Source organism: Hipposideros armiger, unplaced genomic scaffold (genome assembly GCF_001890085.2).
Source record: "Hipposideros armiger isolate ML-2016 unplaced genomic scaffold, ASM189008v1 scaffold_525, whole genome shotgun sequence".
In the NCBI taxonomy this organism is placed as follows: domain Eukaryota; kingdom Metazoa; phylum Chordata; class Mammalia; order Chiroptera; family Hipposideridae; genus Hipposideros; species Hipposideros armiger.
In genome coordinates, this window is record NW_017731875.1 from 337,238 (window position 1) to 361,940 (window position 24,703).

Consider the following 24,703-nt stretch of genomic DNA (forward strand, 5'->3'; position numbering starts at 1 on the left):
ATCCCCCAATATATCCACATTCTTTTAGCCAATCTATATGTGGTTGTTCCACCAGCCCTCAATCCTGTAATTTATGGGGTCAGGACCAAGCAGATCAGGGAGCGAGTTCTGAGGGCTTTCCTCAGGACAGATAGATAGCTAACCAGTCAGAGATCTTGGAAGATCTGACTTACGATTCATGTTTCCTACAATGTAAAAATTAGAGTTGTCTTATGTCTAACATAGTAGAAAGGGAGGAGACAATGAGGAATATTGAGATCAAGAGCATTAATTATCTTTGAGTTGCACATTTTATATTTAAAGTTAATAATATGTACAATATTGATGATATTGGATTGGGATAGTTTAATATCCCTATGCAAAAAGTTGAATTTAGACCCTTACTTTACACTATAGAGAAAATTGATCAGAGACCTAAAGACAAGAGCCAAAGTATATTAAAAAATTAATTGTAATATTGGTCACAAGAGTTTATAGATAAGAGGACAATAGCAAGGAATAGTTTAAATGATTGATTGGACATCATTAAAGTTAAAAAATATTTTCTTCCAAAGATACTAATAATAAAATGAAAAAGCAGCCCAGTCTGGGAGAAAATATTTATACATCATGCGTATGATAAAGGTCTTGTATTAAAAAAATAAAGAACTCTTATAACTCAATTATAAAGAGCCAAATTACCCAATTAAAAATAGACAACCTGTTGTATATACATTTATTAAAACACATAAACAATTAGTCAATAAGTACAGAAAAATGTTGTTAATAATTAATCATCAAACAAGGGCATATTAAAACCACAGTGTCAAACATTAATTCTTTCTGTCCAGTCCAAACTTCCTTAAATGTTTGTTTACCTAGAGTACGTCTCAATAAACATATATAAACACTCCATCTCATAGTCTATTTCTAGGAACCAACTTGAAGGTGGTATTTTTTTTATGGTGCATTTTCAACATTTTTGTGTCATACTTTATGTTTTTGTTATGAGATTTTCCAGAGCTAATATGTTTTATTTAGTTTAAAGCTTTTAATTATTTTACATTTGATTTTCAACAATTTTACTTGATATTTTTTTAAAAAATTGTCATAATTATTGAAATTTGTAGCTCTTTTTGAATGGAGTTACATGACTTTAATCAGTTTTGTAAAAAATATAGCCAATATCTTTTCAAATAGTGCTCTTATGTCATTTTCTCTCTTGTTGTCTTATGTGATTCCAACTAAATCTAAGTTGTTTGGTTATCTATTACTGTTTAATTAACTTCCTAAGTTTAGAAGCATAAAAGATAATAAGTTAACTCATCTCATAGATTTCACTGACTAGGAATTTAAAAAGGGTAAACAGACTGATCTCTGCTTCATATTATTTAGGACCTCAGACGTAATCACTCAAATTGCTGAAGGCGATCCAAATGACTGGTGGCTGGAACTACTGGACTGTTTGACTAATTTATATGATGGTTTCTTTACTCTTGTATCTGGCTTCTAGGCCAGGGTAGTAGGAATACAGGCTCACCTGGGACTCTTGTCCAGAGAACCTACATGTGATATCTCTAGTATGGTTGTCTCAGAATCAACGTCAGAATCAGCCCCAAGAAGTAATCTTCCCATCAGTACAAGACAAAAGTTACATGGTCTATTAAAACCAATTCTGAGAAGTTTTATCATACTGCCTTCAACATAGTATATTGATTCAAGCAGTCACATGCCTCTCCAAATTTAAAAAGAGAGGAATCAGACTTACATTTCTTGGTGAGCAGAGGGTCAATATATATATTTTAAAGACAACAGACTACTCTTTCATAATAAAACACTCAGAACACTATGAATTAAAGAGAACTCAACAAAGAAAATTATGAAAAATCTACAGCTAATATTATATTCAATGACAAAAGACTGAATGGTTTTCCCTTAAGATTAGAAACAAAACAAGAATGCCTGCTTCCTTTCCTGCAATTCCACACAGTTCTGAAATTTCTAGCCAATGCAATTGGATAGGAAATAAATAAAAAAGGAAAAAGGAAAGTGAACTATATTTGCTGATGACATAAATACAGAGGATGCCAAAAAAAAGTATACACATTTTAAGAAAAGAAAACTGTATTAAAATTGTAATACTCAATATATACCAATAAGAAAAGATGAACACAAGTCACATTTGACTTCCGCAATTACAAGAGGTGCTCAAAGTGGTTACCATCAGCGTCTAGATATTTCTGACTATGGTGAACTACTGCTTGAGCAATGTTGACCAAAGAGTTCTCTTGTATACATTTTTTGGCACTCCCCTGATTATATATATGTATGTATATATACATATATTGGAGTAAATTAACATGTTCATATTCATATTAATATATAAAAATATTCAGCAAAGTTGCCAGAGACAAGAGTAACATATTTAAACCAATATATTTCTGTATACTAGCAATGAGAAATACAAAAAGTAAATTAAGAAAACAATTCACTTAACAATAACATCAAAAGAATACATGATCAGAAACACATTTAAACAAGGGTGTACAAGATTTGCACAATGAAAACTGCAAATCATTGCTGAAAGAAATTAAAGAACTAAGTAAGTGGGAAGACACACTGTTGTCCATGGATTGAAGGCAATATTGTTAAAAACACTCTCCAAAGAAATCTATGGATTCAGTGCAATCGATATTAAAATTCTAACAACCATTTTTTTTTGCATAAATTGAAACTCAGATCTTAACATTTCTATTAAATTGTAAGGGGTCCCAAATAGTTGAAATAATCTTGAAAAACAACAAAGGTAAGACTCATTCTTATACAAAGCTATGGTAATTAATACAATGTGGCTTGGCACAAGTGTAGATATATAGATGAATGGAATAGAGTTGACATTCAAGAAATAACGTAAGTATCTAAGGTCACATATATGTGGCCATGACAATTCAAAGAGAGAACAAATAGTCTATTTAGAAATGGTCCTGGAGCAACCAGATATCTACATACAAAAGAATGAAGTTGGACCTTTACCTTACATCCCATGAAAAAATGAACTCAATGTGAATAGACCTAAATATAAAAATGATAACTATGAAAATTTTACAAGAATACACAAAGGAGTAAATCTTTATGATCTTGAATTTGGCAATGATTTCAAATATATAATACCAAAATTATATGAAACAAGAGAAATATGGATAAATGTTGCCTCATCAAAACAAAAAATGTGCATCAAATTACAATATCAAGAGAGTGAGAAAAAAAACTGTATAAGGAGAGAAAATGTTTGCAAATCATACATCTGATAATGGTCTAGTACCCAGGATATATAAGCAACTCTGGAAAGTCAACAACAAAAACAAATCAAGTAAAAAAATAGGCAAAGAACTTAAATTGAAAATATAAAACAGCCAATATGCCCATGGAAATGTGCTCAATATCATTAGTCATTAACAAAATGCAAATCAAATGCACAAGATATCAGTGGACACATATAAAGATAGCTGTAACAACACTTTAAAAAAATAAAAGACAAAATAACAAAGAAACAAAAGCTTATAAGCACAGACAATAGTTTAGTGGTTAGCAGAGGTTAAGGTGGAAGGAGGGTGGTAGAAGAGAGAAAAGGGGGTCAAATATATGGAAGAAGAATTGATTGTAGGTGGATAACACACAATGCAATATATAGATGATGTACTAAACCTATAAACATTTTACTAACCAATGTCACACCAATAAATTTAATAAAAATTGAAAAAAGTAAAATAAATAAAAATGATGACTCCAGGACAATTTATGGTGTGCACTTGATCCAGAAAACCATGTTACACTCAGAAATGCAATGACAGCATATGCTATCATAAAAGTCTATATAGTGAGCATGCTATCTATAATGTAGACAGACATTGAATTATAATATTGTGCACCTAAAGCTTATGTAATGTACTAACCAATGTTACCCCAATAAAATGTCTATACCAAAGAAAAAAAGGCAAAATAAACAACTGTTAATGAGATGTGAAGAAATGGGATTCCTCACACATTTTTGGTTAAACTATAAGATAATTCAGGAGCTATGGAGACCAATTTTGTGGTTCCTCTAAAGTTCAAATTTAGAATTACGTATGGTCCAGAAATTCTACTCCTAGATATATACTCAGAAGAATTGAAAACAGGTGTCCAAACAAACATTTATAATGACACTACTCACAACAGTTAGCAGGTGAAAGAAACCCAAATGTTTATCAATTAAAGAATGGATAAATGATGTGTAGTCTAGCCATACAATTGAATAATGTTCAGCCACAAATAAAATAAAATAAAATAAAAAATAATGAAGTGCTGGCACATGCTAAAACATGTATGAACCTTGAAACATTCTGAAAAGTAAAAGAAACCAGACACAAAATGGCACACATTGTATAATACTCAGAATAGGAGAATCCACAGTGACAGAAAGCAAATTGATGGTTTCTAGGATCTGGGAAAAGAGGACTATGCAGTGGTTGTTTCATGGGTACAGAGTTTTCTTCTGAAGTGATAAAAATGCTCTGGAACTAGATAGTGGTGATGGCAACAAAACATTGTGTATATTCTAAATGTCACTAATGGTTAATTTTATGTTATGTGCATTTTCCCACAATTAAAAAAATTTAAAAAGGAATATCACAGTCCACTTTTTTGCCACCTTCTGGCCACAGTTTTCTACATTTCTCCACCAGCAAAACCAACAACTGGATAGAAATCCTATCCTATTATAGCATCATCCCTAGTCTCAAGATGCATATCTCACTATCTAAATCGGTTCTAGATGCAAACAAGACTTTTCATGTTTGGTTCATTTGATATGATTTATCTTTGTAGGAAGACCTGTGAATTAAGGTGGAAAGTATCCTGCCCTATACATATTTGACATACAAAACTGGAAGAGGTATAAGACAAGCACACAAGACATTCCAATTCAACAAAGGGAAAACGGGAGGGACACAGTAATCACTGGTCATGGTAGTTGTCATACATTTTCAGTTTGTTGATCAGTGCTCTGGAAGTGATTCCTTGCTGCTCTTGGTTCTTCCCTCTAGGCTCTTGATGCCACCATTTGAGTCATACTTCCTTGTTTAAAAGTAGTTCTTGTTGCCACCTTGGTGGTTTTACTCAGCTTCCTTCCTGCCTGTCAAAACTCAGTTGTCCAAAGCCCTCTCTTCTTTTTGTACTATTTCTGTCCCTTTCATTCCAAGCTTATATGATTTCTCTAAAATTTTCTGAGTTTCTTGTGTATCAATTTACAACTCTGGTTCATTAAACAAATTCCATAATTAGAATTCCCTTCAAGATAAGCTCTTCCCTACCTTAGACCTTCTGGGAAGCTTCTGTCAGGATAACACCATTAAGATTCTTAGAAGCCTTGCAGATTAATAAAGAGGGTCCTGGAAGTCTTTCTAATCTGTTAGAAATGGTATATTAGAAACTAATTAAAGTCTTTCAGATCTTAACAAAGATTTTACAGTCACACTGTTATTAGGTTGGTGCAAAAGAAATTGCAGTTTCAGATGTGAAATTTAAATCATTATAACTAGGCTCAAACACATCTTTATTAATTGAAACCTAGGAACCATTACAACCAAGACATTTTTGCCAACCAGAAATAAGTTTGTTTATTCCTGTGGCATAAATATTCATGCTTTGGGATTCAATGCAATCTTGGAAAGCATTTTCTGCATCCTGTTGGTTGTGGAAGCGTTTCCCCTGCAAAAAATTGTCAAGATGCTTGAAGAAGTGGTAGTTGGTTGGCGAGAGGTCAGGTGAATATGGGGGATGAGACAAAACTTTGTAGCACAATTCATTTATCTTTTGAAGCGTTGGTTTTGTGATGTGCAGTAGGGCGTTTTCATGGAGAAGAATTGGCCCCTTTTGTTGACCAATGCTGGCTGCAGGAGTTGCAGTTTTCGGTGCATCTTATCAATTTGCTGACCATACATCTCAGATATAATATTGGGTTGTCAGAAAAGCCATGACTGCATGTTTGCAACAGATGGAACTACCGTATTTGCCGGCGTATAAGACGATTTTTTGGCCCTGAAAAATATGCCTCCAAGTGGGGGGTCGTCTTATACGCCAGGTACACTTCAGATAGACTGCCCATAGTGCTTGTCCCGTGCCATAGTGGCCTCCCGATGCCCGCCCACTTCATTCCACATTCCGTTCAGGCATCAGCAGCGCTGCTGGGTGTATGCTCAGCTGTTATGCGATTTTGCTGTTATGCGATTTTACCACACTCGCAAAATCGCACACAGCCGACCATACACCCAGTATGATAGCGCAAAATCGCGAATCGCGATACCATACTGGGTGTATGGTCGGCTGTGTGCGATTTTGCGAGTGTGGTAAATTCGGGTTACCGTATATTTCTTTACATATGCATTGAAGATTCGCGATTTTGCGCTATCATGGTGCCTGTTAGAATGTTGAAGAGCTCGCACTTGCGCACTATGAGGTCCCAGGGAGATGCTGATGCAAGGGTGGACCAGACTGCTATAGTGACAGGGCGGGCAAACAGGGAGCAGGGACCAATCAAATCAGGCTTTGTATACAGCCAACAGCCAACCACAATACTGCACCATTGTACAGTACAGCATAGAAAATGTCGACCAGTCAAACCCCTATCATCCCTATCATGGCACCAGCCAAAAGAAAGAAGTATGATGCAAATTTTAAACTGAAAGTTATAAACTTTGCTAAGGAAAATAATAATTGTGCTGCTGCAAGACAATATGGAGTAACAGAAAAGATGGTTCGGGACTGGAAATCAAATGAGAAAGCATTAAAGAGTATGCCAAGGGGTAAGTGTGCATTAAGAAGAGGCACCCCACACTGGCCAGAACTCGAAAAACATGTAGCAGACATGGTGGCTCAACATCGCCAAAATGGTTATGTGGTGACACGAAATACAATACGCTTGTTTGCACTTCAGTGGGCCAAATCAAATCTGATATTGCTTTACCTTTTATTTGGTGTGTGGAAGGTGTGCGGAAGAGGGGGTAGTCTTATACGGCGAGTATATAACAAACTCTGTATTTTGAGTGGAAATGTTAGGGGGTCGTCTTATACGCCCAGTCGTCTTATACGCCGGCAAATACGGTAGTTCATTTTTGGAAGTACTGGAGTCATTTGCATCTAGGTTATTGCTATGTTATTTGACAGCTGACAGTTTTAGCTTCATTCTAAAAAAAAATTGAGCGATTTGTCTGAGTTTTGGAGATTTCACAACAAGTTGGAGATGGAAGACCAAACCATGTATTTTTGCCATGTTTTTTACTGTTTTACTTACATAAAGGGAAGAATGCACGTCAAGCTTGTGAAAAGTTGCATAAAGTTTACAGTGACAATGCTCTACAAGAACATCAGTGCCAATGGTGGTTCACAAAATTTCATGCTGGTGATTTGATCTCAACAATGCACCTCGGTCAGGGAGGCCCACTGAGGTTGATGATGACAAAATAAAAGCATTGATTGAGTGAGCCCACATTACATGACATGAGAGATTGCAGAAACATTGAACATCCATCATTCAAGCATTTGCAACCACCTGAAGAAGCTGGGATGCGTAAGCAAGCTTGGTATTTGGGTTCCGCATGAACTCAAAGAAGTTCATTTGACAGCGTATATAAACATCTGCAATATGCTCATTATACGTGAGGAAAACGATCCTTTTGTGAAGCGACTGATAACTGGGGATGAGAAGTGGATTGTTTACAACAATGTGGTGCACAAATGGTCTTGGTCCTGATGTGATGATTTGCCTCAAATGACATCAAAAGTGGACATTCATCAGAGAAAGGTTATGCTCTCAATGTGGTGGAATTTTAAAGGTGTTGTTTTTTCGAGCTCCTACCAAGGAACCAAGCAATTAGTTCGAATGTGTACTGTCAGCAATTGGACAGTGTGAGTGAATCCATCATCCAGAAACATCCAGAACTTGTTAATTGTAAGGGAGTTGTGTTCCATTGCAACAACACGAGACCACACACAAGTTTGATCACCTGTCAAAAATTATTGGAGCTTGGATGAGGTGTGTTGCCACACCCACCATACCCACCTGACCTTGCGTCGTCAAACTTCCACTTACTTCGCTCTCTTCAAAACTCCTTGCGTGGTGTAAGTTCAATTCAGAGGAGGCTGTAAATAAGCACCTTGTTCAGTTTTTTGCAAATAAAGACAGGTCCTTCTATGAATGAGAAATTCTGAAGCTCACTACAAGATGGCAAAAGGTTATTGAACAAAATGGGCAATATATAACTGATTGATCTTTGTTCTTTATATAAATAAATGACCTTTGAAAAACATAGACAAAATACGTCATGACTTTTCTGACAACCCAGTGGTTTTGCCGGGATTCAGAAAGCTGTAGTGGATCAGACCGGCAGCAGACCACAAAACAGTGACCATGACCTTTTTGGGTGCAGGTTTGGCATTGGAAAGTGCTTTGGAGCTTCTTCCAGGTCCAACCACTGAGCTGGTCATCACCGGTTGTATAAAATGCACTTTTCATCGCACATCACAATCCAATCGAGAAATGGTTCGTTGTTGCATAAAATAAGAGAAGACGACACTTCAAAACGATGATTTTTTAAATTTGCGGTCAGCTCATGAGGCACCCACTTATCGAGATTTTTTATCTTTCCAATTTGCTTCAAATGCCGAATGACCATAGAATGGTCAACATTGAGTTCTTTGGCAACTTCTCGTGTAGTTGTAAGAGGATCAGCTTCTGTGACTGCTCTCAATTGGTCATTGTCAACTTCCAATGGCCAGCCACTATGCTTCTCATCTTCAAAGCTTGTCTCCTTTGCAAAACTTCTTGAACCATTGCACTGTACGATCGTTAGCAGTTCCAGGGCCAAAATGCGTTGTTGATGTTGTCAGTTGTCTCCGCTGCTTTATGACCCATTTTGAACTCAAATAAGAAATCACTCGAATTTTCTTTTTGTCTAACATTATTTCCATGGTTTAAAATACATATAAAATAAACAGCAAGTAATAAGTTATTAGCAAAAAAATAGAGAAATGTGTATTAAAGTGATATATAACATTACTACATTTATTTAAGAATGTATTCCAATATCAAAGGCAAATTTCAACAATGCAAAATCCAAAATTACTTTTGCACCAACCTAATAATTTGATATTTGCCTTGGAACTGTTGCTTATTTTGAGAATGTTTTGCAGTGAGGAGGGGGTGAGAATGAAAATCAACTTGATGTTAAAAACTAGCAAGTTTTGGCTTTTTTATTTTTCCTCAAAATTTTGATTGAAGACAGAATAATCTCATTTTAACTCATCTCATCCAATTTTTTTATACATAGATAAAAAACCAAAACAAACCCATTTGACACTTTTGACCTTCTGCCTAGAAATCTCTTTAGCCCAAATCCATAGTTCATTATAAATATTTTCTGATTTCCATGTTACTGAAGGCAACGGTTTGGCCACACATTCTATTTCTGTATAGAAAAGATCCCCTTTACTTAAGTTTTCAATTCTTTCTCACTCTTCTCGCTTTTCTACTGCCTTCACCTTCAGCCTCCTTAAGGCCCATTAACCTTTCTCTCTATGTATGGCTCCCTAATCAATGCACATGTTTTGGGTTTTATTAAAATGGATCCTAATGTTCTCTTGGTTTTCATTTTTTATTAAATGTATTGGGGAGACATTGGTTAGTAAAACTAGACAGGTTTCAAGTGTACAATTCTATAATACCTCAATGGTTTATTGCATCCTGTGTTCACCTCCCAGAGTTGATTCTCCTTCTATCACCATATATTTGACTCCCTTTTTACCCCTGTTTGCTTTCCCTCTGGTAACCACCAAACTGTTGTCTGTGCCTATGAGTTTTTGTTTGTCTTGTTTGTCTATTGCTTTCAGTTTATATCACACATATGAGTGAAATCATATGGTTTTGACTTTTGTCTGTATGATTTATTTTCCTTAGTATGATAATCTCAAGGTCCATGTTGTCATAAATGGCAGTATTTCATCTTGTATATAAAGCACCCCAAAATTAATGGTGCAAAACAACAAATCAAATATTTTATTATGTTTACAGCTTCTATTGGTCAGAAACTCAGAAAACCATACCAGGGAAGGCTCTTATTTTCTCTATAAAACCTAGAGTCTCTGTTGGGGTTGCTCAAATGGGTGAGATTGATTTAAAGAACTTGAAGACTGCAACAGGCGATCCAAAACTAATCTCTTCACTTGTATATCTGGAGCCCAGGCTGGGATGATAGATGGATAAGCTCAGCTAAGACTGTTGTTTGGAGCTAAACTCTGCAAGTTTCCTTGTGTGTGAGTGGCTTCTCTGCCCTTTCATCAGCTTCTTTGCCTGCTCACATAATTATTAAACAACTGGTGATGTAACGATGAGTAGAAGCTAGGCTCACCTTATTGAGCTTCCCTCTCTCCAGAATCTTGGCTCCTCAGATCTTGGCTGCCTAATCTGGTCTTTCACCTAAATAGTCCATGAGGAGTAGGGCAAAGGAATCATAGACATGTTAGATTTAAGCCATGAGAGATGATGTAGAACAAAAAGAGCAAGGGAGCACTGATGGGACATGTCATTATGGAAGATGACAGATAATCATTTTAGTAGCTCAGGTGTTAATCAGGAATTCAGGCTGTTAATTTGGAAAGCAGAAAAGATACAGAGTCTTATTAGGAAAGAAAGAGCAGATGACTCTTGCCCCATAGTTCCAATATAGGGAGTGAGTTTTCTTAGGAGAAGTCTCTGGTGACTATCACTTAGTCTATGACAATAACCAGGGAGACTACAGTCCCCATCCCATTGGAAGCAGTGATACTGAACCAATATAAATGCCTATTCTTTGCCTAACAAAGTGTGGACTCAGCAAGTTGTCAGATGATGTTTTCAAAGTCAGTTCTCTCAGAAACATTTGGAAAGCAAGGTAAGAATGTTTTATCCATGGTTAGGGCTGTGGGAAATAGTATGGGAAATGGGGAGTGAGTTCATGCTAAGCTAGAATAGGGAAAGAAAAGAAAAATAAGTGTATAATACAGAGTTGGGAAAAGGATAAAGAGAACACATGGATAAGCTTTGAGCATAACAAATTTTATACCCATAAGCTATTATGGCTACATACCTTTCCCTATCTATTATCTATCTATCTATTATCTATCTATCTATCTATCATCTATCTATCTATTTATCATCAGCTATCATTATATCTTTGCATCCATAGTCCTACACATTCAGCCACAGGTGAGGTACAGAAGAAAACTCTGTATTAGCTCAGCTACTTTTTTCACCTTATATACTAGGAACCAAATGTGAATATCCAGAGAACAAGGACTATGTTTTCCTGGCACTTAGCACATTTCCAGGCCCAGTAAATGAGATAAATATGTATGTTTTTGAATAAAGAAATTCAAGAATGAATAAATCATGAAGCATAACTATGAATACTGATAGAGTTTATTTCATTTTGTTTTGTTTTATTTTTAATAGGACCCAAGACCAAAGTGAGCAGGTAGGTGAGAAATGGGATAACATATGGATAGTTCAGGCCATTTCATAGTAGCATACTATGGGGCTGGGAATCAGGCAGAGATAAGATGAAAAATGGAGAGCAGAGTTTCTCAAGTTTGGCACTACTGATATTTTGGGCCAGATAATTCTTTGTTCTGGGGGCACTGTCCTATGCATTGTAGGCTATTTAGCAGCATCCCTACCATCTATCTACTAGACACTAGTAGCACTTCCCCCAAGTTGTGGCAATGAAAAATGTTTCTCGACATTGCCAAATATGCCCTAGGGTAAAAATTATCCCTGCTGCAAGCCACTGGTATAAAGAATCTTTCTTATTACCTTTATCAGTTACAAGACATGAAATGGTGCTAATGTACATGAGGCAAGGTGAGTGGGTGGGTGGAGGTTGTGGAATAGGGTAGAGTAACAAGTCACATGATGCAGAACTGAGAAAATGGCTGTCTGATGTAAGTTCATTTAAGGATATTAAATATCGTGGCTTCAAAGAGGAGAGGTTGGGGCCCAGTCTTATCACTGTACCTAGCAAAGATTTGAGGATCTATAAATAATATGTATTGATGGACTAGATCAGTTTATACTTATGAAATGAATAAGTACGTGGATGATATGCTCATTAGTAACTGATTTGGAAATATGGTTGTTTAAGCATTTAGGAGGGTCCCAATTCTGGGTAATGCTCCTGGAAAATCAAAGGTAAGAGTAGGAAAGGCTTTCTTCTGCAGATAAAAACCATAATAATTCTACAACCTCATGCTCCAGGTCACTTGAGTGACCCACACTTTTCACTTAAATGTAGAGCCACTAATCTCCAGAATCTGGAGTAGGTTGCACAGACAACAAATCTTAGGTGGTAAACCAATGAACTCAGCCTACAAGGTAGAGCCTGTGATCATTTTGATTCCTTTTTTAAAACACACATGAGTTCCTACCTGCAATAAACTGGCTATGCTTCTTCATAAAAATATAGTTCTTTTTGATCTATTTTTGTCTCTTCCATAGTTTCTTTGGTCCCAATCAATACACACAGTAATTTTCTGTATTTTTCTAGCATATTGCAACATTAATGGTGATGGAAAGAGAACTGACTCTGGGAGGCGAACACACAATGTGATATATAGATGATTTATTACAGAATTGTACACCTGTAATCTATGCAACTTTGCTAAAAATTGTCACCCAAATAAACTTTAATTAAAAAAAATTAATTCAGGATAAATTAATCCAGCATTTTGCCACTCAAGTTAGTTACTATATAACAAACCATTTAATAAGTTCCTGTGTATTTATTGCTTAAAAAGAAACATCAAATAAACATTAAGATTGGGGTAGAGGACAGCTTTGTTGGACTCTAATCTCAAGGGTATCCAAAGAAAAAGTCCCTTTGCTGTGTATAATTAGGATTTGAGTAGGGTAGAAAAAAACAGAAATTCTTTAGTTATTCCTGATTCAACTTTCCAAGACAGCTTCTAAAATTAATTTAAAATTTTGTGTATTCAGTGGAAAACAAGAATACTTCAATTTAAATATTTTATAAATCCAGTTTTACTCTAACTTAAAAAACCCCTGTATAACATGTCTCCATTTTCTTGTCTTTATTCATGACCCAAAATATTTTGAATGAAGATGACTTTTGGAAGACCTAGTTAAAATGGAAATTATGTTACTATTTGGGGCATGTTGGTTCTTGTAGTGACCTTTCTCTAACCAATTTATTTAACAACCATTTTTTTTTCTGACAATTTGTATGTGTAAAATAGTTTTAGGTGCGTGAATAAACAAAATTTGTGGCCTCTGATTTCAGAATCAAATAGTCAAAGGTATATGCACAGTCAAACATATGTACATATATAATTGGTCCTCAAGTTTCCCAGTAAGAGAATGGGTTGGATTACATATGCTAAAGTATTTTTTATGTACATTAAATGCAATGTATATAACACCACCAGATACAAAGAACAAAAACTTTTATTATTTACTTTATACCTTGAATATCAACCTGATGGATATGCTCTCCTCTCTTCCTGTTCAACTTTTTATGAGTGGGAATGATCTTCTCCCCTCTCTTCTTGTTTAACTTTTCATCAGTAGGAATTAATAAAGTGAGACTGGCTCTATATCAGGAGTCATCTGATGTTCAGGTAAGGATGACACAAAAGTTTTGATAATACTGAGTGAGAGAAGATGAATATTAAAAAGTTATTTTGCATTTTACCAGGAGTCTGGCAAAAAAGGAAGTGGAGCAAGAATCACTAATGGGAGCTTGACATCTAACCCTGATATGCACAATAAGCAATAGTGGCAGAGAGAATGTCCGTTCCTAACAGCACCCAGCTCCGTCCTTCTTCATTCCTTTTGCTGGGCATCCCAGGGCTAGAAGGTGTGCACATCTTGATTGGGTTCCCCTTTTTCTTTCTGTATCTTGTCGCTCTCCTGGGGAATGCTGCTGTGATGTTTGTGATCCAGACTGAGCACAGTCTCCATGAGCCCATGTATTACTTCCTGGCCATGTTGGACTCCATCGACCTGGGCTTGTCCACGGCCACCATCCCCAAAATGCTGGGCATCTTCTGGTTTAGCCTCAGGGACATATCCTTTGAAAGCTGCCTTTCCCAGATGTTCTTCATCCACTTCTTCACTGCTATGGAGAGCATTGTGTTGGTGGCCATGGCCTTTGACCGCTACGTTGCCATTTGTAAACCCCTTCGGTACACCATGATCCTCACTAGCAAAATCATCGGCGCTATTGCGGGCATCACTGTTCTGCGGAGCCTGTGCATGGTGGTCCCACTGGTGTTTCTTCTCCTGAGGCTTCCCTTCTGTGGGCATCACATCATCCCTCACACCTACTGTGAGCACATGGGCATTGCCCGTCTGGCCTGTGCCAGCATCAAAGTCAACATAATGTTTGGTCTGGGGAACATTTCTCTCTTATTGTTGGATGTGCTCCTTATTATTGTCTCCTATGTCAGGATCCTCTATGCAGTCTTTCTCCTGCCTTCCTGGGAATCTCGACTCAAAGCCCTCAACACGTGTGGCTCCCACATTGGTGTTATCTTAGCCTTTTTCACACCAGCGTTTTTCTCTTTCTTGACACACCGTTTTGGCCACAACATCCCCCAATATATCCACATTCTTTTAGCCAATCTATATGTGGTTGTTCCACCAGCCCTCAATCCTGTAATTTATGGGGTCAGGACCAAGCAGATTAGGGAGCGAGTTTTGAAGATTTTTTTTTTTAAAGGATGGTTAAACATTGGTAGTCTTAGAACATATTATAGTTCATATTTTCTTCTTATGCAATTAAAAGGAGATTATTGTCTAAAAAAGATAATCAGGAGGGAGTAAAGTTGAATATGAACAGTAATCCTTTCTCCATAATCCTTTGAGTTCAAATATAATAATAAATGTATTGATGATACTATTATAATTTGTAAGATTTACATCTTTTTAAAAGTGCTTATATTTATATTTGATAATCAAGATAGCCTTATAAAATACTTACTATAGTCAAATTTTCAGATAAAAAATTGACACTTAAAATTGTTTAATGGTTCATCTGAAAATTCAGCTGTTAGTGGGAGGTAGACTATTGAGTTGGGTAGTTCTAAAATTGAACCAGATTTTGAAACACCATAGGAAATATGAAAGAAGCGTAATAAAATTTTCTCAGGGATTGTAGATAATTTTGATGATATGGTTCTTGAAATAATAACAATGACATGATTTAGCTCATTAGCATTTACTGTTCTAAATAATTAACTTATATTAACTTTTTTATGTGAAATCTATGACACATTTACTCTTAATATTTGAATTTTCATATTAGTAAACTATGGATCAGAAAATTCTCCATAAGAAATTATGATCAAGATTTTCACCCCTGGCACCTAAGGAATTTAGAAATACATTTAGAAATAAAATAAAGAGAACAGGGAATAATGGTGTATAATTATAAAAGATATATTCATTAAATGGATATTCATGAACTTCTACATGTTCTAAATTGTATGTGGCTATTTGGTGATAGACAGCTGAAAAGATAGAATTCTATGTCCTAAGAAATCCATAGTGGGAGAATTAGGCTAGAGGCTGGGAATATTCTAGTTCAGTTTGAGGGATATCAGTTTTGAGGGTTGCCCCATAAATGATCTTCATCAATACACTCACTGGCATAGAACTTGTTGTATTGGTCATTATGTCTCTTAATTGTTATGTTGTGATGTGCACACAGTCTTCTTTAGCAGATCCAGAGCCACACAGACAGAATTATAAATTTCATTAGGATATATCCCTGAGGGTAAAATTGTTGAGTCATAAGACATGTTTATCTTTAACTTTGCTTGATAATTTCAAACTATTTTCCAAAGTGGAGGATCCCAATTTGTACTCTCAACTTCAAGGTATGGAAGCTTCCATTGTTTTATCTCCTCACTAACTGTCCATATTGAAAGATTTTTACACTTAACACATTTATAAGTAAGCCATGATATGACACTGTGATTTTAATTTGCATTTCCCTTTATTAATGAAATGAAGACTTTTTTATTTATTTCTTTGCCATCTAAATTTTTACTTCCAAGAGATGTCTGTTATCCTCTGAAGCCTGTTGCAAACTTACTTTGGGGATCACCAGGGAAATTTCAGACTTTAAGTGACACATGATAAGCCCACTTCACTTATATTGTCCATGAATCAAAACCATACATTCAGTATCTCCAGAGATAAATATGCAACTTTTCCTGTCTTGTCATAAGTTAACTTCATATTTTAAAACCTTCATTGTGTGAATGCAACACAATTTCCCCTTGATAATCAGGATTAACCATTTTAGTTAAGAAAATGGCGTGAGTTATCCATAATGATTGGGGGGAAATCTTAGATTTTAATTAAATGGAATCATGGTTATGTTTTCTAGTAGAAGTAGATCTCTGTTGGGAACTAGGATCTCCAGCCTGCCAAATCTGAAGTTATGGGGATAAAAAAAAAATTCTGGAAGTTATTTATGTTGGGGAGAAAAAAGTTTCTCTTCCCCCCTTCTAGGTTCCTTGGCTGGGCTAGTAGTTAAACAGATTTAAGACAGAATAGCAAATAAAAATAAGTTTAATTTTATGTGTATGGGGGCCCCACAAAGTCATGAAAAATTCCCTGGCAGTCACGTAGTTGAGGCTTATATACCATCCTGAGGTAAGGGGAAAGGAAGAGGGGATAAGAGGCCAGGGGTCTCAAACGGGAGGAAACCAATTCACAGGAAGCTGAGAAGAGCAGGTGTTAGGTAAACAAATGTTTGTCAGGCCATGAAGCCAAGTCTTTCAGATATAAAAAGTTACTTTTGGTGATAGCTCTCTTCCTTGTAAAAGTACCCTATTTAAATTTTGTTAGGGAATTAAAGGAAAGGTTCAATGTTCTTCCTTAGTCTGCTGGGCCTTGATTATCTTTAGCTCTAAATAATTCATATGCCAAAGTGGCACATTCTGGGGTGGTCTGCCCTGAAGTCCCTCAGTTATGACTTGTAATACTGAGAGGGTTTATTTTTAGCCCCATCCCTTAGAAGGACTAAATTATTTGACTAGAAAGGAGATGGCACCATAAATTATCCTTATTAAAGCATATACAACATGCTATAGGACAGCGCCTCTAGTTTGCAAGTATTTGTCCAGCTTGCAGTATTACTTATCTTGCATAATCTATCCCATTATTCTCCCAGACCATTTGCTTTGGGGTGAGGGAATAAATCCCATGAATTCCATGGGAATGATTACACTGATACAACTCTTTATTTAAAAAATGAATTATTCTCAGCATAATGTTATGTGGACCACCAAAGTGATGAATAAGCCATTCTGCAAGCCACAGGTAGTGATTCTATAAGTGGTATTGTATACAGTAAAGACAAATTTGTGTTTGGCATCCATATCTGCTCACATAAAGAAATGCCACTCCTACTACTATTCCCATAATGGAATCTACCAACAATTGGCTTGCCACTTTCCCCAAGGAAAGGGTCTCATATCAGAAGTTCAAACATTGGTCTCTGTTTTGGAGTGGTTGGCACTCAGCAGTAACTGTAGTCAGATCAACCTGGATCAGAGGAATTACATGCATGTGAGCATGAAGAAACATGTGTAAGAAAAATATTCACAATGACACAAGCCTAGGAGGAAACTGAATGCCCATTAATGATAGAGAGAATTAAAAAACAGTGTAGGATATTCACATAATGGATTGCTATGCAGCAATAAACATGATTGAACCATAGATATGTGCAGCAACATGAATTGCTCTTATATTGAGCAACAGAAGCCAGACACAAAAGAATGTATACCAAAGGTTCCATTTACATAAGAAAAGATAACAGAGCATATAAAGCGAAATTATAACATTTAAGGATACATGATAAGTATACAGAGAAAAGCAAGGCTGTATTGGCGATAAAAGTTAAGATGGTGATTACTATAAGTGGAGTGATAGAAAAGGTAATAAGTAGAATAGCCATGACAGTAGCTTCTGGGGGATGGCAATGTTCTACTTCTTGACCTATGTTGTGGTTACATGAATGTTGATAGTTTATTGAATTGTGTGCACTGTTTTGCACATGTGTTATAATTCACTTATTTTTAAAAATGAAGATAAAAATGAAAAAAAACCAATGAGAAGAAAATATGGGAGAATATTTTTGTTCTAATCATCTCAGATGAGCAAAAATCATCATAATCTTGAGAGAAAACTTAGTAGTCATTAAAGGAAAGATTGATATATTTGACTCTTAAAAAAATTTCTTATGACAAAAATAGCCATAAACAATGCCAAGAGAGAGACTGGAGGGCATGGAAGGGTATGACTCATCTCATGGGCAAGGGAATAAATACCTAAATAAGTAAAGAGCTTTAACAAATCATTGTTAAATGTTTAAGAAACATCAGCCAAGGATATAAATTGGTAGTGAATAGAAAACAATCAATTATGAGCATATAGAGATATAGTTAATGTAATTCAAAACCAGACAACATGTAAATTACAAAGATATACTGTTTTACCTCTTCAAATGGTAAAACATTTGAAAAGGTATTAAAACATTATTCCATAGATGTAGGGGAAATGTTGATCTTGTGTTTTACTCTTTGGGGTACAAATTGGTAATATCACTTCTCTGAATAAAGGAACAATGCTCTCTGACTCAGCAATTCCTTCTAGAAATAATTTTAAGCTTTGCAATGGACAAAATGAGGTTTATGAAGCTTATGCACCCCAACATTGCTTAGATAAACTCCAAATGTAAAAGAGGAAAATTATTATACAAAGATGAAAGAAGTTCTATATGTAGAGTTATGGGATATAGGAATAACAAGATACATTGTTAAATGGAAAAGAATTCAGTGTTGAGTATGCTACCATTTAGATTTTAAAAGCCTATAATCGTGGAAGAATCTGGAAGAACATGTAAAACTTGATGATGATGGTTGTCTCCAGAGAGGAATATTGGGCTGTGGGACATTTTATAGCACTATATAGAGTGTGGTAATTTAGAATATGGAATTTTGTGCATATATGACCAATATATATGAAACAGAAGGAAATCAGGGTATGTCACCCTGAAATGTGACTCTGACTTAAAAACTATTTGAGCTGAAAGCAATTAAGAAGCAATAAGTACAGAAAAAGCTCCCCCTTTTTTGCCTACAGGCAGGAAAGAAATTCTCCTTTTACTGAACACAGACTCTTATCAGTCCAGCAATGGCACTAGCGGAATCTCTAAACAGGACCTTGTTGAACTGTTACCTTCTTAGTTACTTCTTCACCATTTCCTCTCCAGACTCAAACTTCTTTGTTTGTCAGTTCTTCAAAAATTTATTGTTTTTTTGTCTAACAAGTATAAAAGCTTCCTGCTCTAGTCACTAATTCAGGTTTTTATTCTGTTGTGAAGGTTCCCATGTACATGTAAAAATTCAATAAAATTTGTATTTTTTCCTTCTGTTAATCTGTTTTTGTCAGTTTAATTTTCAGATCCAGCCACTGAGAGGGATCAGGAAAAATTTTCTTCCCCTACAAAACAAAATATGTGATCACTATCTAAAACAAATATTATAAGTTATGAGTATACTTATTTACATGAAAAATATTGATAGTGTGTGTTAGCCAAAAAAGATCTAAAGCTGTAAATCAAATTAAATGTTTATTTGGGGTCTTAAAAGATTCGAATCCGAGAGATGTAAATTGAAGTAACAACTCAAACTGCACCTTGGAAAGAACAATACAAAGCAGGATTTATAAAGGCAAAACCACAAAATGAAATTCTTTCATGCAAATGAGGAATTACTGGCTAAATTACCAGGATTGGTTAGTTCCAATATGCAAATGAGGGAGGTGAAAAGCACAAGGAAGGAAGTAAAATCCATGTATGTCCATGTAGCAGTTGTTTCAGGATGTTTATGGCTCCAGGGTGTTTATGATTTGGCCTTGAGCTGAGCTTAACAACAAGGTTTAACAATTTAATAGCAGTTCTGAGAACTGAGGTACAAGATATGCATAGGCCCCACTTCCCTAAATAGTCACCTCACTGTTTTAGGTGACTCTCTTAACAATGCTTATTCCTTTTTTTTTTTTTTTTGCTCCCTCCATACTGCATCCATTTTTATCATCTCTCCTCTTTCTTTCATTTATGTTTCCTTTTGTACATCCCTGGCCATAGATACTTAGCTCCCTGAAACCAGGGACTGTATCATATTCAAGTCTGCCCCTCTCTCTCATTAAACCCAAGGTCTGACAAATAACATGACCTAAGTAAATATCTCAAAAAAATGAATGAATGAGTGAATGAATTGTAACACATACGAATAATTTAATCAATACTTTTGCCTGCTTGACTGGTAACAATAGATAGAAATGAGCAGGAGAAGGAGAAATTTAGCCCCAGTTAGAAAGCCCCTTGCTGCAGCTCCTACTTGGGTCAAGTCCCCTTGCAGCTGCCCAGCAGGATTCCAGGCTTACACATACCTCTAAGGGATGTGTTGACACATGCCCCTAAATCAAAGAAATGCATTGCTAAATGCCAGAGGACTAGGTGCCTCAGGGGGAGAAAGAGAGATAAGAGAAGGAAAAGGGGGAGGCAATTCTACCCATAAAAATAAAAGCCTTCATGCACTGTAAGGCAAGCCTGCTTCCCTCTCTTGGGTCAGCCGTTCCATGTCTCTGAGTATACTCTCTTTTACTAGTAAACTTCTGCTGTTCATGCTGCACAAGATTCTGTCTCTTGATTGAGGTCTTTCCTTTAAGAAGATGAGAACTTAGGTTCAGTGTCATTCCCCAGTGAAAGTAACATCACAATTATATCTTTTAGGGGCATTTTAAATGGAAGCCCCAAACTGATGAAATGGGAAAAATATAACTCTTAAGCATGTCTTGAATGAAACATATTTTAAAAACAAACAAACGAACAAAAAAACAAACCACACTTATCCAGTAATTAAAACTAGGAGATTTTACAGAATATCGAAGTCTAGCTTGTCTTAGATGATATTTAAAAATTTTGCAACAGTAGGCCCATGGTAACAGTGTGCTTGAATGCTTGAATTGAGTAGAATTTGTTCTTTGTGGAGAGGATACGCTTGCCCACATCACCACAGCCTCCTCTTCTTACACACAATGCATCCATCCACTGAAACCAGGCCTGCAACCCTCATTTTGTTACCTGTTTGTTGTCCCTAGATATATGGGTCTATAAACCCTTATGTAAAACAAAATCTATGAGGAATAGATATGCTACTTCTTTATTCTACATTTTCTTTGGAATATTTTTACACAAAAGAAACATTTCATAATACATACTTGCAAATGCTTCAGAAAAATCTATACATTAGAGGACTCATGTTTTTAATACCATTTTACTTACATGTTTTACAAATTTCTCCTCCACTTTTTTTTTTATCCCCAAACCCCAGCAACATGTCTGTCTATTTTATGATTTATTTGTCTTGAGTAAAGACAATCTTGTCTCCAAGTAAAAATTTGACCACACCTTCCCGAATCTGTTTGGTCTTGACTCCATAAACAATTGGGTTCATTGTAGGGGGCAGTAGCAGATACAGGTTAGCCACAATGATGTGGATGTGGTGAGGGACATTGTGTCCTCCAAAACGATGGGTGAAAAAAGTGAAAAAAGCCGGGACATAGGTGATCACAATGGCGCAGATATGAGATGTACAGGTGCTAAAGGCTTTGTAACGAGCATCTGAGGACGACAGGCTCATGACAGCTCGCAATATCATAGTGTAAGACATGGAAATACAGCAGATGTCAAACATACCAATAAGGAGAGCAACCACCAGACCATAAATTGCATTGATCTTGAAATTGCCACAGGACGCCTTGGCCACAGACATGTGGTCACAGTAGGTATGGGAAATAAAGTTGCCCCGACAATAAGGCAGGCGCTTGGTGAGAAAAGTGAATGGGATGACGAGCATCACACCCCTCAGGAAGGTGATGAGACCGGCCTTGGCAATGACAGCGTTGGTGAGAATGGTGGAATAGCGCAATGGATAGCAGATGGCCACATAACGGTCCAGGGCCATGAGCATGAGCACCCCTGACTCCATCCCAGTCAGCATGTGGACAAAAAACATCTGGGCCAGGCAGGCATTAAAGTCAATCTTCTTAAGGTTGAACCAGAATATACGCAGCATGTTGGGTACAGTGGTTGTGCAGAGGGTGACATCTGTGAAGGAGAGCAGGGCCAGGAAGTAGTACATGGGTCGATGCAGAGCCTCCTCATGGCTGATGAGGTAGATGAGCCCACAGTTCCCCACGACAGCAACGATGTACATGAAGCAGAATGGCAGGGAGATCCAGACATGCGCGGCTTCCAGCCCAGGAACACCATTCAAGATAAAGAATTCTGGAGTCAGGCTGGAGCTGTTGGCTCCAGACATAATGGCTGAAAGGAGGTGGGCATTTTACTTTCTTTATCAACAATTTCTTTCTGCATAGGAGAGAGAGAGAGTGAGGTAGGGTTAGAGATCAGAGAAGAGGGACTGGTTTGGACAACAATACCCGCAAATGCATGAACATTCACCTTGTTATGATAAGTAAGATAGGGTTTTTTTTTTCCCTCCAGCTCTAGCAAGAAAGTCTTTGATCTATGGTATTTACAAATAATTAAACAGTACAATCTTACCCTACTCTCATTGCATACTTTGTCTAAGCAACTATCCTCCCTTTCTACACGTCTTAGCACAATTTTTGCACTCCACGTGCTGATAAAAAGCTCTGAACTATGCTGTTATTGTCTTCTTCCTTCCAATAAGCCATTTCTAGTCTCTCCTCTCATATTCTTTCCATGCTAATTGTACCTGAGTCTTGTCACTAAAATCATGGTTACATTTAGAAGATCACCCTAATCTGACTAGTCCTTATCAGGATGTTTATCCTGCCTTGAAGATTATAAAGAAAGTTAATAACTTATGTAAAAATTTCTAGTAATGTTCCATATATCTTGTTAAGATAATACATTTTAGATACCCAATGGAATACATGTGAATGAATGAATTTTTGATTAGTAAGGATTTGATATGTTTGGTACTCAAACTCTGTTTGATGTCAAATTTCAAAGGAAGTTCTTAATAAAAAAAAGTATTTATACTTCTAAATTATTAGCAAGTTTTATGAAATTGTAGTAGAAATCTTATTAAAGATTTGAATCCAATCAGAACAGCATTCTTTCCTTTGGCTTCTCTGTCTTGCCATGGTTTTTTTGTTGCTGTTGGTTTTAGTTCTCTATCCATTTTCAGTACAAGATTTACTCAGGAAGCCCTTGAAGTTCTAAGGATTACCGATGATCTATCCTGCTTTAATTTAAATAATACTTCTTATAATTGGACAGGTAATCAGTACAAAAGATAATACCACATCTTTGGATTACTATTTCTTGTAGAGACAGTAGAAAGAATTGAATGATATTTCAAGGAATTTACAGATTCAAGGATGTTTCAGGAAAGTTGAAGTTCCCAAATGGTTAAATATCTCTTTTAATTGAAAAAGTCAAGTGGTCCTTGAGTTCTGGAGTAGACCTGAGAGTTCCCACACGACAAAGTCAATGTCAAAAACCCCCACCATCTAGCAGAACTAAATAGATAAATTGCAGTGTGATGATATGTATTACATGGCTGTAAAGCCACAAGGCATAGATCCTGTCACATAAAAAATCTGGAAGTCACTGTATGTCCACTTCTTCTGAACAGAGTACATAGATTTTACCACAGAAAAAAGAAGATACGAAGGAATACAAGTTTCAGAGGCTCAGGGTTTCTGGTTTCTAAGCTGACTGCATCTCATGTAAATGATCTGTTCCTGTGAGAGAGTTCTCCCAAACCTCTTCAGAAATGTCACCATATGAAGAAACCATCATTTCATAGTACTAGACCACAGAAACTTAAAGATTAAAACCTTCAATTTGCATTATTATTTTGTGTACACCATGATGCAATGAATGGGATGAGTGGAAAACGAGACTAAGTCTAGTGGAAGCCGCCCAGAAAGACTAGGAGCCATAACCTCTTGAGAAGTGAAAGAGAAAGAGAAATACACTGCTTCCTGCTAATACTGCTTTTCATGAACTGTCTCCATATCCCAGGCCATTGTATTCTTAGCCAGCCATGTCTTTACTTTTCTTAAAATATTGAGAATTGCCCATACTCACCTCAGTGTTAGGCACAATCAAATTCCTATTCATGGCTGAGAATCTTTAGGAGTTCTTCAAAATCCGGATGGCATCTTCTTACATAGGAGTTTTAGTTTCCCTGGAGAATCTCCAGCAAGAAGTCCCAGTCTGATTAAGTCTCCACAATGAGATGTCTCAGAGGGATTCTCATTGAAAGAGAATGAACTTTGGGCCTGGTGGTAATAGATCTGTATTTAGAAGCTTTTGAGTAGAAAAAGGAACAACACAACAACCAAAAACACCCCCTCAAAAAACACATTAAAGTCTAATGCCTTTTCCAAAGTGAGAAATGTGACTAAAGAAGCCTGGAAATGAACATGATTAATTATTTTTTCTTTAATAACAAAAGAAATATATCCTTAATGTAGAAAATCTGAAAACTATAGAAATGTATATAAAAAGTTGCAAAATTACTTGTAATTCCATAACAGAGGAATAACCACACT

At 36.3% G+C, this 24,703-nt stretch overlaps 3 protein-coding genes across 3 annotated transcripts in view; 2 read left to right on the plus strand and 1 right to left on the minus strand.

Annotated features, from left to right (window-relative positions):
* The window catches only part of LOC109396488 (olfactory receptor 52E8), an 8,242-nt gene extending 8,104 nt beyond the window's left edge, over positions 1-138 (plus strand). Inside the window, exon 2 of the mRNA XM_019668349.1 lies at positions 19-138. Within this exon, the coding sequence (XP_019523894.1) occupies positions 19-138 (120 nt within the window). The remainder of the gene's footprint in view (positions 1-18) is intronic.
* Positions 139-13,846: 13,708 nt separating this feature from the next.
* Positions 13,847-14,890, plus strand: LOC109396489 (olfactory receptor 52E8-like). Its single transcript, XM_019668350.1, has one exon. It carries the CDS (start codon positions 13,853-13,855, stop codon positions 14,888-14,890), a length of 1,038 nt encoding a protein of 345 aa, XP_019523895.1. The 5' UTR covers positions 13,847-13,852.
* Positions 14,891-21,455: 6,565 nt separating this feature from the next.
* Positions 21,456-22,486, minus strand: OR52N2 (olfactory receptor family 52 subfamily N member 2). Its single transcript, XM_019668394.1, has one exon. The coding sequence runs from the start codon at positions 22,468-22,470 to the stop codon at positions 21,505-21,507; it is 966 nt and encodes a 321-aa protein (XP_019523939.1). The 5' UTR covers positions 22,471-22,486; the 3' UTR covers positions 21,456-21,504.
* Positions 22,487-24,703: the final 2,217 nt, after the last annotated feature.

What these genes read in the sequence shown, in the direction of transcription:
- OR52N2 (XM_019668394.1), bottom strand. Translation starts at nt 22,470, where the DNA reads ATGTCTGGAGCCAACAGCTCCAGCCTGACTCCAGAATTCTTTATCTTG.
- LOC109396489 (XM_019668350.1), top strand. Translation starts at nt 13,853, where the DNA reads ATGTCCGTTCCTAACAGCACCCAGCTCCGTCCTTCTTCATTCCTTTTG.